The sequence below is a fragment of the Zingiber officinale genome, chromosome 6B (assembly GCF_018446385.1).
Source record: "Zingiber officinale cultivar Zhangliang chromosome 6B, Zo_v1.1, whole genome shotgun sequence".
NCBI classification, from domain to species: Eukaryota; Viridiplantae; Streptophyta; class Magnoliopsida; order Zingiberales; family Zingiberaceae; genus Zingiber; species Zingiber officinale.
In genome coordinates this window covers 29,069,243-29,096,009 of record NC_055996.1, presented here as the reverse complement: position 1 = coordinate 29,096,009, position 26,767 = coordinate 29,069,243, and the positions used below count along the sequence as shown (strand labels likewise).

Genomic DNA, 26,767 nt, shown 5'->3' with positions numbered 1-26,767 from the left:
AAACACAATAAAATTAGAGTTCGCGCCTCTATTTGCTCGCCCTTTCTTCGTCGCCCTCTCCGGCCGGACAAAAACCCTAGGAGCGAAGTCCGGTAGGCATCGTTGCGGTGCTATCATCCTTTTCCTTCTTGATATACCCGCTGGAAAGGAGAGAAGAAGAGCTAGGAGAGGGATCGACAACTGTGCTGCTACTCTTCGTCCTCTAATGAAGGAACGCCCAGCGAAACGCCCTAAGCTGCACCAAAGGTACTCCTTTTCTCTTTTCTATCTTGTTCGTTTCTGCTCTGTGTCCAAGGAAGCGCTACATAGAGAAGCAAATTGTGCTTTTGCAGAGGGGAGGATGACTTTTTACCGGGTAACATTGTCGAAATAGAGGCCTGCAACTTCATGACTTATAAACACCTCAAGTGCCAGCCTGCCTCCCGCCTCAATCTAGTCATAGGTCCCAATGGCTCCGGGAAGAGTTCTCTCGTTTGTGCCATTGCTCTAGGACTCGCAGGAGAACCCCAGGTCTCTCCCTCTCTTTATCACCATTCTCGCTGTGTGTGTCTGCACGTGGATGAAAGTTAAATGAGATTTTTTCCCCTCTGTTTCAGCTTCTTGGAAGGGCTTCAAGTATTGGAGCATTTGTGAAGCGGGGTGAAGAATCTGGACACATAAAGATATCTTTGAGAGGAGAGACTGAGCTTGAGAAGATTGTGATCACCAGGAAGATTGACACGTCAAACAGGTCCGAGTGGGCCTTCAATGGTATTATCTCTTGATGCTACTCATCAAAGGACAATTTATGTATGCTGTTCTGTTCTAAGTATTTTGGATATATGAAATAGGATATAAAATTGCTGTTACTTAAGAAAAAGGATATAAAATCACTGTGCGAGTTTTAGTTATCTTGGATTATTATTCAGCCTAAAAGGATAGTGACGATGTTATTATTAATAGGATAAGAAATGAATGACTAAGTATTTTGGATATATGAAATAGGATATAAAATTGCTGTTACTTAAGAAAAAGGATATAAAATCACTGTGCGAGTTTTAGTTATCTTGGATTATTATTCAGCCTAAAAGGATAGTGACGATGTTATTATTAATAGGATAAGAAATGAATGATTGAAATTTTATGAATTTTTAGTGTGTGATTTCTGTATTCTTCCTAGGCTCAATGGAAAATTTTATATGTCACTATACTTTACTGACCATAATGTAGAGTGTGTTTGTTAAGAAATAACATGTTCAAAAAGTTGATAAATGTGAAAATGGATATGCCTTGTTACTAGAAAGTATAAAATAAAAATTCTAACGATCAATTAAGTGTAGCTCAATCAAATGATAAAATGAGAGGAGTTAAGTTGTGGTGATACAAACATATTCAAAGACTGCTAATAGATTCTATGATTAGAAGAGGTGAGGCTAGTAAAGTAGAATGTGCAAAAAGTAGAAAGGAAGGACAAGGTAATTATTAGTTGATATAATAAATTATGATTTAATTAATTTAAATATTACTAGTGATATAATACTGCACGGAGTTAATGGAGGTATAAGATTCATATAGTTGAGAAAAACACCGCTTGATGGTGATTGTAGTTTAGTTGTACCCATGTATTACATACCAAAGTCTTTTAGTTATCCAGTTCTTATAAATTCCTTACTGCTAGATACCTCCAATAAAAAATGGATATGTTTTGCATAATTTCAAACATGATATATTTCCATCGTGGTAGATTCTTTTTCCTACCCATAGGAATTGCTAAATATCACTGGATTGTGATTATCATGGAAGATTTTTGTTACAGATTATTCCTACTAAGTAAAGATGAATGCTATTTTATGGGATTTTTTGTACGAAGGCTACCTATGGTTTTTTCTATTTTTCATTGTATGATTATTGATGTACAATTATGCAAGAGTCTGAATTTATACAGTAAACAATACATTGTTAAACAAATTGAAAATAGTAAGACTTTTAATTATTAAATTTGAACCATATTGGTGCAATTGGATAGTTTATTACTTATTTACGTGCAAGAAAATAATTTTCAATTATATTTGCATATATTTTGTAGATTCATGCAGGCTAGTTCTGATCCCTCTTCTGAGATAATAGTTGTTGATTAAGAATCACACCCAAGTGGGCATTACATGAAGCCCTTGATCAAGTTGTATCTGCTATTGCTTGAATCAGTTGATTAAGGTTGCTAGTCAAGCTTACACTTTCAATAAGACTAGAAATCTTATCCTTTAATCAAGTAGTAGGTAGCTTCTTAATGGAGTTTATTTAGCATATGAAACTCATTTAAGATTTATGGTTCGTTGGTCAATTTTTTGACCTCATGCTTGTTATACATTTTTGGTTTATAATGCATTGGACCTTATTTAACATTGTTTAAATTTTAAAGTGCATATTTAAATACATATATAACAAGAAGCCTTATTGCAGGAACCACAGTGCCAAAGAGGGACATTATTGCAGTCATTCAAAGGTTTAATATCCAAGTTAGCAATTTGACTCAAGTAAGTTTTACAATAGCTTCTTTATATAACAATGCTTGCATGTTAGATTTCCCCTTGAATTGTTGTCAAGCAATAGGATAATGATGCAGTATTTTACAAACCATAGATTTGCTTCTCTTTCCCTCACATACTGATCATTACTTAAAGTAACATTAATCATAAAATTCTATTCTTGGTGTGTCATGGGATGTATTTCTTTTTTTTTTATAATTATTATCATTATCATCTTTTTCCCTGTCCAGAGAGAAAAAAGAATGGCTGTGCCCAATTGGCAAATAAACACTCACTTCCAGTAAGCATAATATAGGTCAAATGAAGGTCAAAGGCATTCCAAACTAGAAATTTTATCTGATATGCATACTGAATAAATGCAAAATCTAAATCAAGCTTATTTTTTAATTTGTTTGGGTTTTGTGGAAGATCATGTGCCTTTTAGTTGTTTGAGCATCTGACTTTGTTAAAATTCATATTTTGGCTCACTTGTTTGCATATCTCTTGTTGTTTACTAAGTCTATATACTGGCTAAGTCTTATGAGGTCTTGCCATTAATTATTGATAAATGGATAATTTTTTGCCAGTCGTCACACCTGGATAATTTATTTTTCTTAAACTTTGTGAGTGTGTTTATAAATTTCTTTTCTTAATATATAGAATGCCACCCAAATCAAGTCAAATGGATGCTTTATAAAAAGCTGAATTATATTGTTTATAACATTGGAACCTGGTGCTATCTTACTTGCTTGAACAACTATAACCTTTTTATGGTATCTTCTTGAATTCCTTAAATAGTTTGAACTTTCGTGTATCAGACATTCTATTGTGTATCATTGGGTGAACAACTATATTTTTCTTGCTTGAACAACTATATTTTTCTTTGGTTATGCATATGAGTATCATTGGGTGATAGCCTGTTATTTCTTGGAGAACTAATTCATAATTCTTTATTTGTGTCTCGTAGTTTCTTCCGCAAGATCGTGTATGTGAATTTGCTAAGTTGACACCAATACAGTTGTTGGAAGAAACAGAAAAAGCTGTTGGTAATCCCAATCTACCTGTACAGCATCACGAACTTATAGAGAAAAGTGTGCAAATGAAGAAACTTGAAGTGGTATCATCTTCAAAATGTTTATTTTCAGTGATTTGAGAATATTGTTCACCACCCTTTTGACCATCAAAACCTCAATTACAACTGTGTGATCTCTTTTTTCCTTGGTGTTTAGCAGACAATGTCTTCAAACACAAATGAGTTTTCTTTTCATTGTTTGAAAGAACTTGGAGCAGTTGCTACTAGTGCTTTTGATGATGTTTTTGATTTTTTTCCTTGCAGACTGTTAAGCAGAATAGAGAGACACTAAATCAGCTTAAGGCCATGAATGCTGAGCAAGAAAGAGATGTAGAACGTGTTCGCCAGAGGCAGAAACTTCTCGAATATGTGAGTGTATTTTTACCAGCCTTCAGAAAATGTTTTCGATCTTTCTTTTTGTCTTTGCCTCTGATGCCTCCTGCCATATGCAGGTTGAGTTGATGAAAAAGAAACTGCCATGGCTTAAGTATGACCTAAAGAAAGTGGAATGTATAGAAGCAAAAAAGCAAGAGGCTGAAGCTAAGAAAAAGATGGATGAAGCTGCTAAAGTCCTGAATGATCTTAAAATACCTATAGAGTATGCTCTCTTTGTAGTCTCTACTATTGGATCATGTATTTTTTTTATTTCCAGATATAGGGATGGCAATGTGATGGGTATTAGTCGGTATGCATGACTATCCTACCCATTTAAATGAGTATTGGTCACTGTTAAATGGGTTTGAGATGAGTGTGGGCAAACTAGTAGGAACTCATAAGAGGAATGGGGTGAGTTTGAAATAAAAAATTTGGGTATCTGAATAAATTTAATATAGATATTTAAAACTCCTGATCTCATTTCTCCTTTCTTTATTACATATTGTCATGAGGTAAAATTTTGGCAGGTAGATATAGGTACTTGAATCAGGTACATTTCCATATTAAGATTGTGAGATTGGTATGGGTAAAGGAATAGATACCCTTGGCAGGAATGGGATTGCTACGTGTATTAGATATCTACATGCATTCAAGTATGAATATTTAAAGTTCACGAGTGCATACTTGTTGCCGTCTCTTGTTCACCTCTTGTTGATCTGAACATAATGTTTTCTTTAGAATTGACGGATTTATGTCTAACTTACGCAGGTGTGCTCATTTATCAAGACTTTCTCAATGGTCTGCTAAACATTCTTTCTCTTCTTGTAACTCTAGTTGAGGAAGCTTATACCTTTAGCAACAAACTGGAATCTAAACCTATCCCTTTGGTTCTAGCATATGAGATAATTGTTTTGATAATGTACATTAAATTTTTTTTAAACCATATTTTATCTTCCTTTTCAAAGATTGACATATCTTTTTCAGAAACCTTGTTAAATCACTTAATTTTTCATTTTGGTGTCTGATTGACACAGCACTGAGGTTCTTATAAGCATAATGATGGTAACCATTAAAGTATGTAAAGTGTCAAAACATAGTACCAGACATGCTCATCATGAGGGGTGAAAATTCAATTTGAATTAAGGTTTTGAGGATATGATGAGTAGCTCTGAGTGTATAGGTTTGCTGGATGGCATAATGAAAAACTTAGAAAGATTGATTAAAAAAAAGTTGATTTTGCAGATGCTATGGTACACTGGAGTAAATGAATTGTCATTAGTGACTGAAGGATATTGTCGCCCCTTTTCTCCTTCCTTTTCCACCTATTCTTCCTCTATCTGCTGGCAGACCTGTATTCTTCTATCGATCTTGTCCAGTGTTCCCTAGGTCTTCCTAATTGGGTGGTTGTAGGATCATGGCTCTATTGATTTGAAGTGTGTCAAGGTTCCATGCTTGCTATTTCATTGGACCTGTCACAATCTACATTTATTTAATATAGTAACTTGAGAATTCACCCACGTAACTTGCACAATGGGTTTGTTATGAGCAGGTTATTATACAGACAACTGATCGTTATGCTATCATTATCATCTTTAGGGACCAGAAGAAAGAGAAAGCAACACATGAATTGATTAGCAAGAAGATATCCAACCAAATAAGTGAAAATGCAAAGAGACGTGCAGAAGTTTTTGAGAAAGAAAGTGGAATGGTACTACTTTGTGTGTGTTTTTTTGAGTAACAGATCCTTTTTCTACTCTGAATGCGTAAATGATACTCTTTTTTCATAGGGGGTGCAAGTGCAAGGAAAATATACTGAAATGAAAGAGCTGAAAAGGCAGGAAGAATCTCACAAACAGAGAATCATAAAAGCAAAGGAAGAACTTCTTGCTGCTGAAAAGGAACTTGTGGAGTATCCACCTTATGAACCTCCAACGAATGAGATTGTATGGTTTCTTAAGCATCAGTAAATATGTTCTTCATTATCCAACAATATTTTTGCACAGAGATATGTTGTTTCCAAAATTGCAACTGTATCATGTAGTCTAAGATTGAGAATTGAAAAAAAAACATGTGCCTTACTGTTAATTGCTACTCTTTCTGCACTAGTTCTCTTTAGGGATTTGTTTTTCCCCATTTTTTTGTTCTAAAATGATGATAAAGGCCTTATACAAGGACCATGGAATTGTAACAACTGTTTTCTTATGATTTCTTCCTTAGTGAATGATGCATCTTATTAGATGTTGGAAGTTATCAGTGGAGAAGCAAACCTTTGACAAATTAATTTGTTATGAAATCCTAATACCTGGTATAATTTTCAGAAAAGTAATTGAGAACTGAGAAAAAACAACTAAAACAAGCATTTTGGCAACATCTATTTTGATTTGGTTTATGTTGCAAGGCTTCAAGATTGAAGATATGCATTGATGGAATTTCATTGCTCCTCATTTGGGATTAAGCCCTTATCTGTCTTGCCTTCCAAATCATGACTGCGAAGGCAAAATATTATGAACAAGCAATTAATAGATTCGGATTTGCTTCCAGAATACAGAGTTTTGTTGCAATTTCTGTATCTTCCTTTTCCATCATATACAACCATAAACATATGTTTGATTCAAGCTCCATGTTTATGATAAGGGTACTTGAGAAACATAGAGAAAAGAAATCAGCACTACATATTGTTTTAAAACTGTAGCTAACTACTCAAAGCTAAGTCGTGGCCTTGAATTTTCACTCTGCTTGTAGTTATTTGATTCACTATAATCCATTTGACAGATTGTAAACATTTTCATGATCTTTATGAAATGAAATCATCTTAGATTCTTTTTATCAGGTGAGAACATTTTCATGGTCTTTGTTTGAAATGAATGTGCCTTGGATTCTTTTTATTAGCTCATACTGTAAACTATTGCTGATACAAAATTGTTAGGGTACATTCAAAACGATACTCAATTACTTGTCTTGATGTTAATGTGCACAATCTAGAATATCATAGCTCAAATGGGAGAAATGCTATTATACTCTTATTGTTGGTTGTAACAATTTCATTACTTGATAAATTTGATGCAAAATGACCAGGAAAATATAGGCAATCAGATATTAGAGCTCCGCATTAGTGCGAATGAAGTGAAGTCTCAAAAGAAGGAGAAAGAGAGTATTTTAGTTCAGAAGAAAATGATCTTGAGGCAGTACCTTGATAGGTAATTTTCTTTTGCGAATTTATTGTCAAATGCTGGTTTTGTCATTATCAACGGTGGTTGGTGGCAATTGTTTAGGTTGAGGAGCATGGAAAATAACAACAATAAACTTCTTCAAGCTCTACAAAACTCAGGTGCTGATAAAATATTTGAAGCTTACAAATGGGTTCAAGAACATCGAAGAGAGCTGAAGAAAGAAGTATATGGGCCTGTTCTGCTGGAGGTATGCTCATTAACTTATGTACTACAGTCACTTATTGGATAGCTTTCCTTTCTGAAGTACTTGTAATTTGGACTAAATCTGATGTTTTTTCTCAGGTAAATGTTCCTGATATGAGTCATGCAACCTACTTGGAAAATCATGTGCCTAACTACATATGGAAGGTACTATGATTTTACCTATTGGCTTGTTTCAGTTTTGTATTTTTTTCCTTGGTTGTTAGCAAATGTTTCTGATTTATGTTGAAGAATGCTTTTTATAAGGTGACCTTTCTGAAATAAGTTTAGTTATAACAACCTTTACATCATTGGTCAAATGAAGACTAAGATTAACTGGAGTAGAGTCTCCAGTCAATGGTCTTATATATCACATTGACGAAGATGGAATTTACTTGTGAACAACTATAACACCTTGATTTGCAGCTTGAACATTGGCTGCTATTATCCTGAATTATCAAATGCTTTTATTGCCTATTTAATATTTACATGGTCTTTTTAAATTTGTTTTAATTCAGAAAATGAATAATTTAAATCAAATTTTAATGGTTTTTTTTAAAAACTTTTTTATTAGTTTGTTACTTTTCTTTTTGTTTTTGTTTTATTGCTTTATAGATGCACAACTTTTTTCAGCTTTTTTATGGTCTTAGTCAATGGTGGGTTAAGATCCATGTACCACATGATAGTTGGAATTCATGGTATTTTGTTTATATCATTATATCATTATATGACCTTTCTAAACAGTTTCTTTTTTTATGCTTAACTAGATGGACTTCTAGTTGATTGATTATATTATTGTTTCTTGTGGCAGTCATTCATAACACAGGATCCTGAGGATAGGGATTTCCTAGTTAGGAATCTGAAATCTTGCAATGTCCCAATTCTGAACTATGTAGAAAATAGAGGGACTAACAGAATGGCATTTCAAGTTTCAAATAAGGTAACTGAAACTAGCAGATTCAGTTGATACTTGGCATTTATAGACTGAAACTTATTTATGAGTATTTTTCTTCATTTATTGCAGATGCGTGAGCTAGGTATCTGCAATAGGCTTGATCAAGTGTTTGACGCTCCTGATGCCGTTAAAGATGTTTTGATTAGCCAAGCTGGTTTGGAACACTCGGTATTCTTGCTTTGTTTAACCATAGTTGTGTTTTTATAGTCTCTATCTTAAATGTTTTTTTTTCTGAATAATGGAAAAATGATTGTTTTCCATTGACTGACTTGTTTGTGTATAATTACATCACTATCTAGTACATTGGTACCCATGCCACTGACCAAAGGGCAGATGAGGTTTCAAGCCTTGACATAATGGATCTCTGGACTCCAGAAAGTCATTATAGGTGGTCCAGATCAAAGTACGGTGGCCATATTTCAGCATCTGTTGATACAGTCTACCCTTCACGACTTTTCTCGTGCAGTATGTTTCTAATCTTTTCTTTAGTTATTGGTATCCTTGCAAGCAATTAATGCATTGTTCTTAGTTTGCATAATTGTTACTTTCATTTTAGGTGTGGATGTTAGTGATATAGAGAAACTGAAATCTTTGAAGGATGAAATTGAGCATGCCATTGGAGGACTGGAAGAGAACTTGAGAGTGTTTCAGGCACGCCAAAGGCAATTAGAAGATGAAGAAGCTAATTTGCACAAACAACGGGTTTGTTCTCCTAAGATATGCATTATTGCCCAATTCCATGTTGTGCTTGATGTTAACCTTTTTTCTTCTCCAATTTTGACAGGATCAAATGACCCAGACTTATAGACTTGAGAAGAAGAGGCGCACTGATCTGGAACGTCTTATTGGTGTGTGCTGAAGTATTTCCTATGTATATTTTAGTCAGACAACCAAATTGTATAAAACCGGTGATTTAGATCTGCTCTTTTTTCAGTACAAAGGAGATGCAAACTTGATTCCATCAGCAAAGAGGATGTGGAGTTAGGCACACAAAAACTTGTTGATCGAGTCATACAGTTGAATGAGAAACGCTTCCAACTGGCAATTAACTTAAAAGTCAGGCTGCATCCACATACATATTTGTTGCATCTAAGACTCACTTTTAGTTTTATATTAGTTTTGTCAGCCGCTTATTTATATTCTAAAGTTTGTGTTGCTTTTCCAGACTTCTCTGATGGAGGCAGTTGCTCTGAAATGGAATTTCACTGAGAAGCACATGCTGTCCATAGAGCTTGACGGAAAGGTAAACGGATTGAAATAATCTTAACAATTTGGCTTGGTGATTGCTTATAGGTTCTTCTGTGGGCTGCTAAGCGTGGATGTGTTTGCCATACATAATGTTAATTGCTATTTCCATGTATTATGGTTTTAACTATTATTTGCATCATTTAAGTGTGTTATCCTATGGATAATTCACTTTTTTGCTCTTTTATTCTCCTTTCTTATGTTTGTCAATACCCAAATAAATAATTTCTTCAAAATTAAGGATTACCAATAAGGTGGTGAGGATATGCATGGAAATATAATGTCATATATGGGTGTTACAAGATGCAGCAGGGATAAGGGATCTTAGAGCATCCACAATAACACTAAATATTTCTCTCAAATATTTGTGGTCCCCACGTCCACATTATCAATCAAATATCTCACTCCTCAAATATCCCAAATCTCACAATCAAATATCCCCTCAACCAAATATTTATGGGTTCCACCTATCAAATATCTTATTCTTAAATATCTCAAATTATATAATAAAATATCTTAATAAAGTAATCATTACTCCTTATGGGGCCCACTTGCATGCCACCTATCATGAAATCACCGGGCATAAAGTTATGCCCAGTGATTTCTATTCACCTCTCAAAATATCCCCCACAATGGGGATATTTGAGAGGGGGGGGGGGTGGATATTTGGAGAAATATCTCCTCCAAATATCCCCCATTGGAGATGCCCTTATGGATGAACTAATGTAATTTTAGATAATGGATCCTATGGATTAACTAATGTAATTTAGTCATGTACTTTTCCTGCTATATTTAGTCTGAGCTTTTATTTGTAGAGTAGGCAAGATAGCAGTCTTCACAGTGCAAGTACTGTGACAGGAAAATAAGATTTCAAGACCAGGAGCATGAGCCAATTGCTTAAGTTATTCAATGTTTAAAAGACCTCAGAAAGGTTTTGAAGTTGTGGTAATGTTAATCATACAGTATCATTTATTGCCATAGAAGATGGTTAAGCTTAGTTCTGACATTTGCCTTCTATCTCATTGTTCTTATAGTATAAGTCTATATTTGTCACTTTCCTAATGGTTAGAGTGTTTGGGACAAACCATCACTCGGTCAACTTTAACATGATCTAGATTCCCTAGATTTAAATCTCCTCCTACTGTTAGTATACCAAAAGTATATGGTCCCAATTTTCACTCTGCCCATGTGTTAGACTAGGGTGATTTGATCTGACATAGTCTCCCTCCCTATAAGAGGAGGATGTTATGTTAAAGAAGATAGAAGTTTAGATTGGTCCCTGTAACGGCTCAAACTTTTGGAACAAGTAAAATTAGCCAGTCAACTTTATCTTGGCATGATCTATCCATCATCACATTGTAAATCATGATATCAAGTTTCACTAAGCCTTAACTTGGATATTGACAAATTTCTATAAAGATTCTACTAAACATTCAAAGTTTTATTTGCAATGACTAATTCACTGTTCGTCAATGTGTCTAAAGTTGGGGGTAATTGTGATAGTTGTGCATAATGTAAGTTAAAATTTTGTTACAGGTACCACAAGTGATCTCATAAACGTAAGTTGAAAATAACCGCTGAAAACAGGGTCAAACTATGTTGTGGATATATGTATAGGTGTTACATTTTTATGCAACTATCAGTTGTATGTTACTAATTCTAATGTCACAAACCACTTAGTTTGCTGATAATATTATTGTTCTAATATGGCCATGTTATAGATCAGAGAAATGGAGGCAGATCTCAAGCAACATGAGAAATCCGCTATCTTAACTGCTACACATTTTAGCAACTGTAAGTTCACTTCTATTCTTCACAAGCCCTTTCTGAATCTCCACGTGTTCTTGAGATATTATGTAATTTCACTAAAAATTGATGATGAGCTTATGCAATGCAGTTCTAATACTTAATAGTCAGTATTCATGATTCATATGAGACATTTCACTTTATATGAAATGAAAATGAAAAGAACTGCTAGTATTGGGTTCTATTCAATACGATTTAATCCAAATAAAATAAGATTTTCAAAATAAGTAAGAAAACTTATTAAAGTTATAAATATATATAAAAAATAAATATAACGCATTAAGAAAATAAACAACCAAATTTTGTCATGTGGGAACAAGGGACTAGAGCCAAGATGGACTTGACACTTATAAACATAGTTTGCAAAATCACGATCCGGATTGTAGGATCGCATGATCCTACGATCTGGAAGTACCCACAGGATCGTTTGGGATTGTTTTTTGCAGTGGGATTGGAGCAGGATTGGTGGAATTGGTAGAATCGGAGTAGGACCGGTGCAAGATCGGTTAAGCTTTGAGAAATCATAACTTTTGACACGGGTTGAATCATGGGACTTTTAAGATATCAAATCGAAGTTCTTTCAGAGATTTACATTTGTTACAAGGTGTAACGACCCTTTTCTAGGCCCAAAAAACGTCATTTAAGGCCTTTTATGAGTTTTCGAGGAATTTTAGTCCTTTTTATTAAGGTTTTTTTTCGTCTTTTGCATCGTTAGGGTTTTGAGATTATTTAAACAATTGTTTAGTTGTTGTTAGAACATTATCTTTATTTGGCAATTTTCTATCTTCCCTAAAAAATTTGTTGTTAGAACTAGTCTACAAAATAATCACTATTATGTAATAATGTTATTTGTGGGGTTGAGTGTCGACGGTTGCATGTATATGCAAAATTATTAATCTATGTATATACAAATTTTTTAATTGTTAATCTATGTATCATGTACCATAAAATTTCAAGAGTTTTTGGTGGGATTATACGATTCTACAATTCTATCTCGACCGATCTGATATGATCCTAACCCTAAATCGATCTTGCATAGGATCACAATCCTACTAACTATGCTTATAAATAACTGAGGATAACATGTCTTATCATATCCATATACAAAATAATAGCTACGGTGAAGTTGATGATGACATAAAAATCATGTCATAGTGAAGTCGACTTTCATTTGATGATGTTGAATATTCTAAGTGTAAAGCATTTGATGGTAAAATTTCCTATTGCTGAATTCATCTGTCTTTATGGACTGAAATATAATATAATTTGACATTGTGATGCAAGATGAAGGGGAGCCTTGGAGCAAATGTAAAGTTGTTTGAGTCTCGGAAACAGTCTATTGCAAAGTAGGGTAAGATTGCGTATAATAGACCCTTCTCCGGACCCTACATTGGCGGGAGCTTTATGCATGGGCTGCCTTTTATTGTGATGCAAGATATGAATATATTCTTGTTATGAAGTTACATTACCTTCATCTATGCTATTATTACTGTGTACAATTCAATGTACGTATTTTGGATATCCAAACTATTCTGAATTAATTAGAATTTTTTATTTAAACTTTACAATTTACCATTCACAATTTAAAATTCTTCAAAATGATTTACAATATAAACCTTTATTTGACGTCTTAGCTTTTCTTTGAGGAGCATCATGACAGCAAGCGTCGTAGCTTAAAATGAACCTTTAAGGCTTCAAATCACAGAATTCCAGTGTTCTTGATTCAATTAGGTGTTTTATGTACTTGGTATGCAGGCATTAAACAACATCTGTTGTAAAATGTGAATCAATTGGCTGAACAGTTTTTTTGTGCATTTTGTTATAGGAAGTTGAGATGAATGCGCAAGGTAGGAGAGATTAAATGAAAAGATTACTATCCTTGAGAAGTTCCACAATCCAAATAGAGATAAAGAGAGAAAATAAGTTCAGCTGATAAGAATTTGTTTAAAGAGAAATTCTTAAGCTTCATAGTTAACTAGTTCCATCAATCGGACTGCAATGTGTAATGGGCAAAAGATTAAAAAATTTGACTAAACACAATTAAAACTTAAGTCTGAATGATTCAACTATTATTAGATAAATAATTTTTCATAGAATTTATTGTGGAATAAAATCCATGTTGTTGACCTCAAATTGTTAGAGACATGAGTTGTAGTTCTTGTTTTTGGATTCAATAGATTACTTTTGCCCCCCTAAAAAAAACAGGTTGAAGAAAATCTAGATAATTTGTCTCTTAAAACTTGTAGCTGATGGTGGTTGATTAGATTTTTTGGTCTTGTCCGTATGAGTACAAACCTAACAATTGTTTTAGAATTACAAGTAATCTTGAAAAGACTTATTTGCCAATTTAGTTATTTTGATAACATTTTAACCTTTTTCTTTTTTCACATTTATCAATTCACTCAAGCTAATTTTTCCCTACTAATCCTTTAATACTTACACTTTTTTTTTTAAAAAAGAAACTTAATATTATAAATATCCAATAACACAAACAAAGGCTTATATTCTAAACTTATCCAATAACATAAACAAAGGCTTATGTCCTAACTATTATGAGTTGACTACATGGTTGTATTATGTCATTGAACCCTATGGAAGATTATGTTTGATGCATCATGGGAATGCTTTAATACCACTTGATGCGACATGAGGAACGTTGTAAACAATCTGGCACGGAGAAAGGGGGCTCACACATAATCAAAACTCGTGCAAAAGGAAATTTTATAAAAGTGATGAATAATTCATGACATAGGGATCTATGACCCTTTATAAAGCAAACTATAGGACAAAGTATCTTGAGATAAACTTATCCCAATAGATATAAGAAACCTTTTAAGAAAACATAACAACAATTAAACCTTTATTCTATTAAGTGAGGTCGACTATATGGAAGTCTTGTTTCTTTTCTTGATTCTTTTCAATTCGTTATTTGAGAAGATATATAACTTTTATTGGCTTTTCAAGCATAAGTCCAAATTGATTTTTAGTTACCTTGATCTTTTTCCTTAATTTTTTTATTTTATTACTCTTTCCTAAAGTTTTATAGTATGACTCATTAGCTTAATGCTCATATCATTCGCGCAATTTTGTACATCTTTATTTTCATACAGATGAGTAAAGTACTTACCTCTACTAATTAGACTTTTTTCTTTTTAATATCTAACTTTGTAAGTTATTCAATACTCTGTTTCTTTAAACATTTTCATATCTCTATTGGAAGGTCATCAGGTTTAACCACTTTTCTATTTTGCATCTCATTTAAGGCTCTGATAATGGAGGAGAATTGCGTTAGGCTGTCGGCCAACGTTAAACTGAGATAAATATTTAATGAATGAATCTATTAAACTATTGTACTAATGCTAGGTTGTTCTCAGAAGGAACACATTGTAGGGTCTGACTGTAACATCCTGGTAATGACAACTACATTTCCAGAACTCGGGTATAGTGTTAAATATACAAGAGTTCGCATTACAGGGTCCGACTGTAACATATTGGTAAGGATCGTTATATCTCTATGAGAACTTGAATATAGTATTAAATAGACAAGAGTTCTCATACTATAGGTTGAATAAAAATAGATATTATAGGAAAACTAATAGTCTAAGATTTGGAATATAGGAACCCTCACTAGTAACACAATGGAGGTAGTAGATATAATGATTAGGAGAATAATTAGTATTTTGTGTGTACAAGAGACAAAATGGGTAGATGAGAATGCAAAGATGATATAAAACTTAGGTTTTAAGTTATGACACACGAGAAAGAGTAAAATAAGATATAAAGTGGATACTGTTGTAGATAATTTGTTAAAAGATGAAGTTGTAAAAGTAGTTAAAAAGAGGGATAGAATTATAATTTTCAAGATACTAGTGACGAAAAAAATTATGAACGTAATTAGTGTATATAGATTTCAAGTAAGATTAGATGAAGATGTCAAATTAAGATTTTTGGACGACCAAGATGAAACATTACAAAATATTCTGCCAAATGAAATGATTTTAATTGGAGACGATCTAAATGGACATGTTGAAAAATGAGGAATATGAAAGGGTGTATGAGATTATGAGTTTGAAACAAGAAATGAAGAAAAAATATATTAGATTTTGAGATAGCATATGATCGAATACTAGCTAATACATTTTTTTTTTTAAAAAAGAGATAAATACTTGGTCACGTTCAAAAGTGAGAATAACTAATCGCAAATTGACTTTCTTATGGTTAGACAGAGGGATAGAAAAATTTATAAAGATTGCAAGGTCATCTATGGGAAAAGCTTAACTACCAACAAAGTGAAAGAAAAAATGAATACATATTTGTAAGAATGAGGCAAATTTTAAAAAATATACATTAGCTAAGAAAACAATGAATGAAACAAACAATTAAACTTTTGAACAATTATATTGAAAATTAGATACAAAAGAAGGGGAAAAAGATATTTATAGAATAGCTAAAGTGAGAGTGAGGAAAACAAAAGGTCCTATCCAAATAAGATGTACTAAAGATGAATTCAATAGGATACTAGTAAATGATGGAGAAATAAAAGAGCGGTGCAAGAGGTATGTTTATCAACTTTTTAATGAAGGTTTAAGTGATTAATTTAACTTAAGTAATTTAAGTAGATCAAATGAGTATAGAAATTTAAATTTTTATTGTAGAATTTAAATTTCAGAAGTAGAATGAGTTTTAAATGAAATGCAAAATAGTAAAGCCATTAGACTAGATAATATTGCAATAGATGTATGGAAGTGCCTACGGAAATAAGTATTGATTGACTTATAAAATTATTTAATATGATATTGAAAACGAAAAAAATATCAAATGAATATAGGATAGGTACTTTAGTTCCCTTATATAAGAATAAGGGAGAGATGTACAAAATTATGTAAACTATAGGGGTATTAAATTAATCAATTATACCATAAAACTTTGGGAATCAGTAATAGAAAAAAAATTATAAAAGTAATCGAAAATCAATTTGGGTTAATGTTAGGAAGGTCGACAATAGAAGTTATACAACTTCTTAAGCAATTAATTGAAAAGTATCAATAGCAAAAACAAGATGTACATATGGTATTTTTTTTGACTTAGAAAAAGTTTATGATAGAGTCTTAAGAGAAATTATATAAAAAATTCTAAAATTGAACCAATTAAGGATATGTATGAGGGTGTAACGACCAAAGTGAAAACTTCATACGGATTAACTGAAATATTTCCAATAAAGATTGGTTATATCAAGGATGTAGAGTTCCTATCTTTTTATACTAATTATGGACGAACTCACTAGACGCATTTAATACACAATATCGTGGTGCATGTTTGCAAATGATAATATTTTGGTAGATGAGACACATGAAAGAGTAAATGCTAAACTAGAATCATGGTGTGAAACACTAGAAGTGAAAGGTTTTAATTAGGGCTGTCTCAATTGGTTCCAAGGCCCTAGGCAAATTTTTAATATTTTTTTAAAAAATATTATTATTTATTTTATATAAAATTTATTTTTTTTGAGATAAAAAAATTAATTCAAATTTTATATTTAAGCTTGATAATAATTTTTTTTCAATAGATAAAATTGTTAAATTATTTAATTTTTATGAGATATTATTGAGCATAAATCAAACTTTATTGATTTTAATTTTGAATTTTTTTTCTGATGATAGTATATTAACAAATATTATTAGTAGTATTCTATAAGTTATTCATACATTAAAAAAATATTTTTTACTATTTCAAGTATTGATTTTAATTTAGATTTATTATTTCTATTATTTCTAAAGTATTATCTTCTAAGGAAAATTTAAGTGATTTTTCATTTAAATTTTCAATTGATTCTTTTGGGTTTTTATTTTTAATATTAATAACACATCTATATAGTTCACATTTTTGATTGAATAATGTGTTTTTAATATCTTGAATCAATTTGATGTTTAAAAAAACTAATATACTGTTTTGCATCAAATCGAATGCATAAAAACCTTTACTTTACGTTCTTATCCCTTACCGTATGTTCTTAACCCTCACTTTATGTTCTTATATGAAAAAGGAAGAAAGAAGGCCGAAAGTAGATTATCAGTTAGGAAGTAAAATAAAGTACTTTGAGAGCATCATTGACGAGAGAGGAGAAAGACACGAGATCATCGAGTGAAACTATGACAAATACACACATCAAAGAGGAAAAGGAAGACCAAAAAAGATTTGGTTAGCAACAATAAACCAAGATGAAATTTATTTAAGTACAGATGATGATACAATAAACGATAGAGCCCAATGATGTAGAAGGATCTATATAGTTGACCCTACCTAGTGGGATAAACCTTGGTTCTGATAAAAATTTAAATTTTTATATACTCCTCTAATCTATTTATATTTCCTAGATGGTAAGTTAAACTTTTATTAAAAAGTTAATGAAAATTCCACTTCCATCGCTCTTTTATTTCCTCATGCTTTATTAGTATCCTATTGGATTCATCTTTAATGCATCTTATTTGAGTAAGATTTCTCGTTTCTCTCTTGCTTTAGTTATTCCATAGATGTCTTTTTTCTTTCTTTTGTATTAAGTTGTTGATACAAGGATTCAAAAGTTTCATTCTTGACTTTACTTATCACTTTCTTGTTCTCTTTCTTTGTTACTATATATTTTTTTAAAGCTTTCTTTGTTTTTACAAGCCTATAGTAACTTATAGGCTATTCATTTCCGGAATTCTTTATTTGGTTGTGTTATTTTTCCTAATATTTATATTTCTACCATCTTCTTAAAGATATTTTGTTTCTTATCCGTCAACTCCCATCACTTGATAGTAGTAGTCATGCATATTTTCATACTATATTTGAGGCATGTATTTAACACCAATAACTTATGTTGAGTGGTTAAGCTTTCACCATGATGACCCTACAATCTTTATAATTTTTTTTTTAAAATTCTCTTTCTATAAGAAAATTAATTCACAACTTATTGCTACTACTTTTGAATGCAATAGGTATTCTTCTTTCTTTTTGAAAAAACATGTTAGTTATTATAAGTTCATATGCTTCATGAAATCCAATATAATTTTTCCTTCATTTTTTATTTCAAAACCATAGCTCCTATGCACCCTATCATATTCCTCATTTCTTACTCCTAATTTAGATCTTCCTCTATTAAAGCCATCTCATTTGTTAGAATTTTTTTGAGCTACCTTATGTAGGTCCTTCCCAAACTTATGTTTTGTACCTTTATTTATTCCTTCTTGACATGCGTATATGATAATTACATCAATAGTTTCTTTTGCCATGACTATCTTAAAGGCTATAATCCTATTTTTCTTCCCAATTACTACTATTTTGTTCCTTAATTTAATATTTGAGTTATTTGTCATCTCTGTCTTCTCCCCTATTATTTTATCTCTTGTAAACATAACATATTAATTTTTCTTCTAACTTTGTCAATGAACGTTTTAATAATGCATATTTTAAATTTTTAAATGTAAGACAATCGGTATTCCTATAATGTATAATCTTGCCCAACATAGGGTGTGAGGACTTGTGTATTTAACATTACATCTATGTTTTCATGTAGATGTAGATGTAGCGGTTCTTGTAAAAGTTTTAAAATATTAAAATAATTTTAAAAATTTAGAACTTAAAAGTTTAAAAAACACCCCCAAAATTAAGCCTTAAATTTGTGACCAGATGAATGTGGTACATCTAATTTATATAAATTATTCATATTTAGTATACCTGCTTTTAGTGTCCATATACCCAGTATCTATTTGGCTCCAACTGCGCAAAATTGTTGAGTTATAGAACTCATTGTCTGGCTTTTAACATGCCATCATTTTGACTGATTTCTCTTTCCTTATCCTTTTATGGTGCTATATCTATTTGTTCACAAAAGTTTTTTTCTTGAATTCTCTTTAGCTACCTCACATTCTTTCATTGTTCTCCTAAATGTTACACTAACTTGTGTTGGTTTTACCATTGTTATAATTTTCAACCAAAGTAGTGTCATGATGTTCACCATCATAATCCTATATTCGCACGGCATGGCCTTTCAGCATTAGAACCATGCTGCTTGGAAACGGAATGTTCTATTGATTCCATCTTTTCCAGTTTATTTACTGATGTTTTCTAAAACCTGAATATCTGTTTATGAAATGGTGGTTTGATCTGACTTCATGTAGCAAACAATTATACCTTTGCCAATTATACTAGGTCAAACAGAAACTGAGCAATGTAAACGGCAATTACGAGAAGCAAAGCATCATGCAGAATCTATTGCAGTTATCACTGACAAACTTGCTCAAGAATTTCTGAAGGTGATAATTTTTTCACGGTGTTTTTGAAGTTAATCTGGTGCATGAATTATGTTTTTCTGGAGCACACTTTGATTGTTCCTTTTTGTTGCCTGCTCTTTGCACTTGTCCAGATTTGGATTTTCTTCCTATTAGTATACTGTATTCAAATAAAAATGTTATTGTACTCTGTAGGTAATGTAAAGGTGTCTATTTTAATTGGTTCATGGGGAAGTCATAGAACAATAATTGCATTAATTGTCATCGCATTAATTGTCATTGCATTTAATATTATTTACCAGAGACTGGTTCATTATTAGTCATTGTTCTAGCCCATATGTTCTCATTTGTTGTATTCATGACATGCAGTCAAGTATCTTATGGACTGTTTATGGAATTTAATAATAATGGTAAAGTTGTTACTGTGTGACCATGTGGTTAAGGGTTCGAGTTGCAGAAATAAACTTTTGTAATGCAGGGCAAGGTTGCATATGATAGTCCCAACGGGATTTGACTCTTCTCCGGGCATTGGTGGGACATCGTGCACTGGGTTACTTTATTAATTGTGTTTGATATAAATATCAAACAAGGTCTTTGAGAAACCAGAAAGGATGCCTTGATATTATTAAAGGTGAAATGGTGAATATTTTGCATTTAAGATATGAAAATAAAATTGCTTGCATTTAGAGCCCATCCTGAAAGTTAATTGGAAATCTTTCCTCTCAGGTTTCACTTTTCTTGCATAGATTAGTCTTTCTTACTTAGTACTATCCAAATCTATCTTTCCTAACAACATCTTTCTGAGAGAAGGCAGTCATTGGAAATAGCCAGACAAAGGCATTAAAATGGATAGTAATCACTAATATAATAGCCTATTTTCGGTGTGCTTTCTTTCTTTAATCACTTGTTTCCATGGTTTGCAAATCACGATCCAGATCGTAGGATCGCACGATCTGAAAGTCGGAAATCACTCCCGGATTGGTTAAAATTTACTTTTGTGGTACAAAATCATTGGGAATGGTAGAATCGTACCGATGATACGATTCTAAAGATCCTTGTCCTCCACCTCTGCCCTCTCATCTGCCCCCGTACTTTGCTCTCCGCATCGTAATTGCTTGAAGCGATTGTGGGTGCCGACCAAGATGCCAGTGGCCATGGTGGTGGGCGTGGCTATGAGGTGGGCGAGCTTGTCAAGGAGGATGGCGGGGTGCCAGAGGTAGGTGGCGTCGAGGGGGAATCCGAGGGCGCGTATGAGGGTAGCAGCGGTAGTAGTTTAATTGTTGTTTTGAATTGTGTAGTTTAATTGTACTATAATTAGTTTCAATTACATCTCTCCATTGAGAGACAAAGCAAGACTAGGGTTTCCCTCTCTCTCCTACTGTTGTTACCCTGCCTCTCACCTTGTTGATATTGCTGTGGTTCTTCACTAACTGCAATACTACCACCATGAGTATTGCAGCTAAAGTAATCATATATACTACATCCACTGCACTGGAATACCTGCTCTTATTGAGTATTTAGCTACCAATTGCAAGAGACATGAATTGAGATTCTGACTCATGCTGTACGAGTTTACAAGTTTTGAACAAACTGAGATGCACTATGATAATTATTTTGCTATTTACATTGCAATCAATTACCAATGGTTCATGTGCACAATAGATATATTGAAATTGATTACCAATCCATTAGAAATGCTTTTGTATCCAAGAAGAGTAACATGTTACACAATTTTTTCCAACAATACAACTCACTTCTTTGTGGGATCAATTTCCCTGGCTTGTATGACAAGTTGAGTGGCAGATTTCTTCCAGTTTGGTGGAGTTTGCTGGGTCTGGTGGAGTCATAATTTTGTAAGGTTTTAAATATCATTCTGAGTTGGGCTTTTGGTCCCAGCCAAAACGAAACAGCTTGTATTGCTTCCGATGTGCTGACAAGTGGTGTTGGTCATTCCAACAAGGACTAGGGTAAAGAAGAAGAAAAGTTTATGAAGGAGATGTTAACAATGTTGAGAGAGTTTCTTGCACGTGGTGATGAGGGCACATAATGAGGGCACAATGAATGAGGAGAAAGACAAGAGGGTTTTGGGAGACTAGGGCACAAAACCAGTGCATGGAGATAGCGAAGTGGATTTCAGGGCACAGAATGGGGGGCTTGAGAAAATTTCTCATGTGATCAACGAGAGAAGGGCGTGCAGGGGAAAGAATTTACTGGCAAGTGAAGACGGAAGTCAAAGAGGAAAGCTTGGTCCTTGTAGAAGACACTCGTGACTTGCAGAAGAAACTTGCAATGAAGGATGAGTTCATGAATCACTTCCCACGTCCATTCTGCCCATTCACTTGTATACTGGGGGGGCATTGAAGCTTCTCCTGTGCAGAATGAAATTTTTTTCACTTGTGTTGATTGGCTGATCAACTAAATGCCAATTGATTTGGGATAGAAAGGAAACCAAGCTTTAACCTAAAGGAAAAACAACCTGAGAAAATGGGTCAATTCAGTTTCAGGTTTTTGGTTGTTTTATCCGGTTGGTTATCAAGTTGTTTCAGATTCTTCCAGTCCATATAATATTTATAAATACTACAAACTTAACCGAACTGATTATGGTTTCTTTTGTAAAATCTAATACCTAAATGCCATACATTCCAAAACCTGAAATACAATCCAAAAACTCAAAGAGTTGGGTTGATTTGGATCAGTCTGTGTTGGGTTGCTGGTGATGAAATCACTTGGTTCTTTGTCAGACCTATGCTTTTGTTTGTTGTTAAATTTGTTGAGAGCCTAAATCCCTTGTTGCCTTTTGCATACCTTTTGGTTAATTCTTGGTTATACCTTGGAGAACCATATGTACTAGTTGATGCATTGTCATGGGACTGGCTAATGCATTTCTTTTCAGTCATTGAATTTTGTTTCGTAAATATTTGAAGATGCCAGGTACAATAGAGGAACTGGAGGCCGCAATTCAAGATAATATATCTGAAGCAAACTCGATTTTGTTTCTTAATCAGAATATTCTAGAAGAATATGAAAATCGCCAACACAAGGTAAATGAATGTGTATTACATAAAAAATCATGAATATTCTGTTTGATTTCTGTCTATATCTGACAGATAGAAGCCATAGAAGCTAAACTTCAGATGGATGAAAGCGAATTAAGTGGATGTTTGCATGAGATCAACACATTGAAGGTTATGTGAGTTTACATAATACTCATTGGCATCTTTGTTTACTCTTTTGACAGGTATTGTTGGTTTGTTGTGGAAAATACGTTTTTAACTAATCATGCAGGAAAGTTGGCTTCCCATGTTGCGGAATCTTGTTGCCAAGATAAATGAAACCTTCAGTATGAACTTTCAAGAGATGGCTGTTGCTGGAGAGGTTTCTCTGGGTATAAGGATTATTGTTTTCAACTGTTAAATCTAAGTTACTTATTTCTCATTTACATTTTTTGTTGTCTTGTAGATGAGCATGGCATGGATTTTGACAAGTATGGAATACTTATAAAAGTCAAGTTCAGGTTAGTTTCTTATCTAGGAAAATTGCCAAGTTCTATTTATGGTTGGCACTTAAGTTGGTTCAGCAAGAAATACTATAAACGTTTTAACTTACAAGAAATTCCAGTAAAACAAAAATTAACAATGGCAAAGAAAAGCTTTGTACTTGTTAACCTCTTTGAAAATATGATTTTAAAGCATGTATTTTATCAATCAACATTTGTCCTGTTGGATTGCATTACTTATATAACATTGATATCATGTTATATCTGCCTAGTTCTTTATGGTGTATGAAACAAACTAGTAGGATGCGATCTTGATTCTTGTATTTTTATCAAAAAAGAGTAGCTCTTTTCAAACTTTGCGAGGGAGGACACTGGATTACCTCTTGTTCCAGAGTAATATTATTAACCTCGATGGAAATACTAAAAATCTGCTAGGCATGAGAAAGTTTCATGTGTTTAAACCTTGATTGTCACTATCTTTATCTTGGTCATATGATTAACATTTGTTCCTCCAACCCTTGACTGGCTTTAGCAAATTTAAATCCCATACCTCTCATATTTTTCCTAATGCAAGTGAGGCAAGATTATCAATGCTGTGTGAAACAGTCTGATCTTACTATCTCATTATACTATGTGCGTCTAATGGGAAACAACTGCAGGGGGCTGCATGTTATATTCTTTTTGGGAAACAACTGCAGGGCCAAATTTTATTCCGCAAAATGTTTGAAAGTTTGCAGTGTCAGCTTGTTTCTTGATTGTCCCTAGTGCATTATCAAGCATGAAACATCTGAGTAGCGGTTAGTCATGTAGAAGTGTTTTTCTTTCATATGCTATGCTGCCTAAAATTTTGATATATAAAACTAGATTTTTCTTTCTTGCCTGCTCGTTCTTATCTTTTATCATTAATCTGTGCGCTATCTGAACAGCGCTCTTTCTTTCAGTTCTCGTATTTCTCATCCCTCATCCCTGATTTTTTTGTCAGGCAATCTGGGCAACTTCAAGTGCTGAGTGCTCATCACCAGTCTGGAGGGGTATATGAGAGAAGCTTCGAGTCCAATATCTTTATTTTTTTTTAATCCGCTTGGCTGATGAACTTTCTCTTAATTATTTTCCCCTAGGAACGCTCAGTTTCAACCATTCTTTATCTCGTATCTATTCAAGATCTCACTAATTGCCCCTTCCGTGTGGTTGATGAGATCAATCAAGGTATGCTGCTGCCTGACTTGATATATTTTTCCTTCATATGTCATAATTACACATTATTGTTCAAAATTTTGAAACATAGGAATGGACCCTATAAATGAGAGGAAAATGTTTCAACAGCTTGTCAGGGCAGCCAGTCAGCCAAATACGCCTCAGTAAGAATAATACGATGCCTTATTCTTTTACGTTTGTTTGCTGTCAATATATATGCCACTTCTGTGAAAATGTTTTCTGTAGGTGTTTTTTGCTGACACCAAAATTGCTTCCTGAGCTGGAATACACTGATGCTTGTAGCATTCTGAATGTGATGAATGGACCCTGGACCGAAAAAGCCGCTAAAGGTCTACAAACACAACATTATTGTTCAATTCAAATTTTACCGCTTCGACAGCAATTTTTTTTAAAACTCTTGGCTTCCCTCCATTGTGTTTCAGCTTGGAGTCGGGGTGGGTGTTGGCGTACAGTGATTGGTTTGGCAGAAGAATCTTAAGTAGAGGAATCGTTCGTCCACCAATTCCTCCGAGATGGAACAGATTCGACTAGCTGTTTGGTCGTTCTCTTGGCTCTCGTTTCTTCACTTGTGAATGTGGGGGTTATTAATGATGGAAGAGATAAACCAATTTTTGGCGTCATTTCGATAATGTTTGCTTGAGGAGATGCTGGTGGGAATCAAAATTTGTATATTTTGTGGCGGGCAAGAGTTGTATTTTGTACAGTAAATTAGAGATTATGTATATTTGGTGCTAGGCGGCACAGTTAAGTGCATCTCTTGTAGCCTTTTCTATTGTAGACATTTATGTGCTGAAGATTCTTCCCCATCACTGTTTTTATGCATCGCTGAAGCATAACAAGAATTTCTGGAGTGAATGTGCAGTTTCAAAAACCATTCTGTGCAAGTCAGTATGGATGTTATCATTTCATTTCTTCACTGTATAATATGGGGATCGTGTGATATTTACTCAAAATTCACTTAAAGATTGAAATGAAACCTTGTTCCTCAGAACTTGTGTCGGGTTACGGGAAGGTGTTTGATGTAGGGGGTCTATATATATATATTGATATGTTGTTTGATGTCTTTTGTGCGATCGTGAGTGAAATTTGATGTGGGCTATCTGATGTGATCAAAATTTATTTTTTTAATCACTTTATCATTAGTATGTAATAATTTTATTCTTTTTCTTCTTAAATTAAAATAATCATCTTTTTTCTCTTTTTTTTTAATTAAAATAAAATTTTCATTTCTTTTTTGCTATGATTGCATATAACAATTATTTTAATATTGATTTTTAAAGGTGATGTAGTTACTATAATATTGAACAACTATTGTGTATTTATTGCGTTTTAGCAATTGTTGTATCGTTGTAGCAGTCATTGTACAGTTGTAGTAGTTATAACATTGTTATAGTAGTTATTGTATCGTTATAGTAGTTACTGCAGTTATTATATAGTTGTAGTAGTTATTATATATAATTGCTACAACGTTGTAGTAATTACTATGTAGTAACTATTAAAATGATGCTCGTAGTTATAATATTGTTATAGTAGTTACTGTATCGTTGTAGTAGTTACTGCAGTTATTATATAGTTGTAGCAGTTATATATAATTGCTACAACGTTGTAGCAATTACTATGTAGTAACTATTAAAATGTTGAGCATCAGTTCCGTGATTAATGTATATAATATAATAATAGAAAAAGAAAATAGAATTTTATTTTAATTTAAGAGGAAAGAGAAGTTGTTACATATAGAGGAAAGAGAAGTTGTTACATTAAAAAAAATTGAGTTTTGACCGCGTCAAATCGCCCATGTCGGATGTCGCTTACGATTACACAAAAAACGTCGGGCAACATATCATTTCTCTCTCTATATATCCATAGTTATAAAATTATCAATTATTACCTTCATATTCTAATTGATTTAATAAATTTCACATGTGAGTTTATGCAATAACAAATGTAACAGGTGAAAATGGCAGTCCATATTTATAACAAATGGTTTGAAAACTGTCACATGTGAGTTTACGGAAAATGGCAGTCCATATTTATAACAAATGGTTTGAAAACTGTTACATGTTTATGGAAAATGACAGTCCATATTTATAACAAATGATTTGAAAACTGCCACATGTGAGTTTAGGTATGTAAACAAGTCGGATCGAGTTGAACAGTATTAAGCTTGAGCTTGATTTATTTAAGTTATATTCGGGCTCGAGTTCGGCTCGATTTTGAATTATCAAGCTCGCGAATAGTTATAGCTCGGATCTTTATTAGCTCGATTATCATAGTTAACGAGCCTAATTCGTTAAGCGAGCTCGGGCTCGTTTTCGGGCTTATTTTAGAGCTTGTTTTAAATTTCATTTTAAGGTTCGTTTTAAAACTTATTTTTTGGCTCGTTTTAGAGCTCGTTTTTTTGACTCAATTTAAGGTTCGT

At 33.0% G+C, this 26,767-nt stretch overlaps 1 protein-coding gene across 2 annotated transcripts; it reads left to right on the top strand.

Annotated features, from left to right (window-relative positions):
- LOC121992310 (structural maintenance of chromosomes protein 5-like) lies at positions 1-25,219 on the top strand. Of its 2 annotated transcripts, XM_042546603.1 has the most exons (30): positions 1-246; positions 333-510; positions 597-750; positions 2,440-2,513; positions 3,472-3,621; positions 3,841-3,945; positions 4,029-4,174; positions 5,548-5,659; positions 5,739-5,894; positions 7,027-7,148; positions 7,224-7,368; positions 7,464-7,529; positions 8,173-8,301; positions 8,386-8,484; positions 8,616-8,781; positions 8,873-9,018; positions 9,101-9,164; positions 9,251-9,372; positions 9,482-9,559; positions 11,283-11,355; positions 19,558-19,661; positions 22,562-22,678; positions 22,745-22,822; positions 22,923-23,022; positions 23,097-23,151; positions 24,116-24,164; positions 24,252-24,339; positions 24,419-24,491; positions 24,574-24,677; positions 24,771-25,219. In XM_042546603.1, exons 1-30 carry the CDS (start codon positions 206-208, stop codon positions 24,824-24,826), a joined length of 3,150 nt encoding a protein of 1,049 aa, XP_042402537.1. In that variant the 5' UTR covers positions 1-205; the 3' UTR covers positions 24,827-25,219. The 2 variants fall into 2 exon arrangements, 1 of the variants encoding a protein (XP_042402537.1); XR_006114850.1 differs by lacking the exons at positions 24,252-24,339; positions 24,419-24,491; positions 24,574-24,677; positions 24,771-25,219 and having other exon boundaries at positions 22,745-22,827.
- The last annotated feature ends 1,548 nt before the right edge of the window (positions 25,220-26,767 follow it).

Coding starts and splice junctions, on each gene's coding strand:
- LOC121992310 (XM_042546603.1), top strand. CDS start 206: ATGAAGGAACGCCCAGCGAAACGCCCTAAGCTGCACCAAAG. Junction 4,175..5,547: donor GATCTTAAAATACCTATAGA/GTATGCTCTCTT, acceptor TATCATCTTTAG/GGACCAGAAGAAAGAGAAAG. Junction 9,373..9,481: donor AACTGGCAATTAACTTAAAA/GTCAGGCTGCAT, acceptor TTGCTTTTCCAG/ACTTCTCTGATGGAGGCAGT.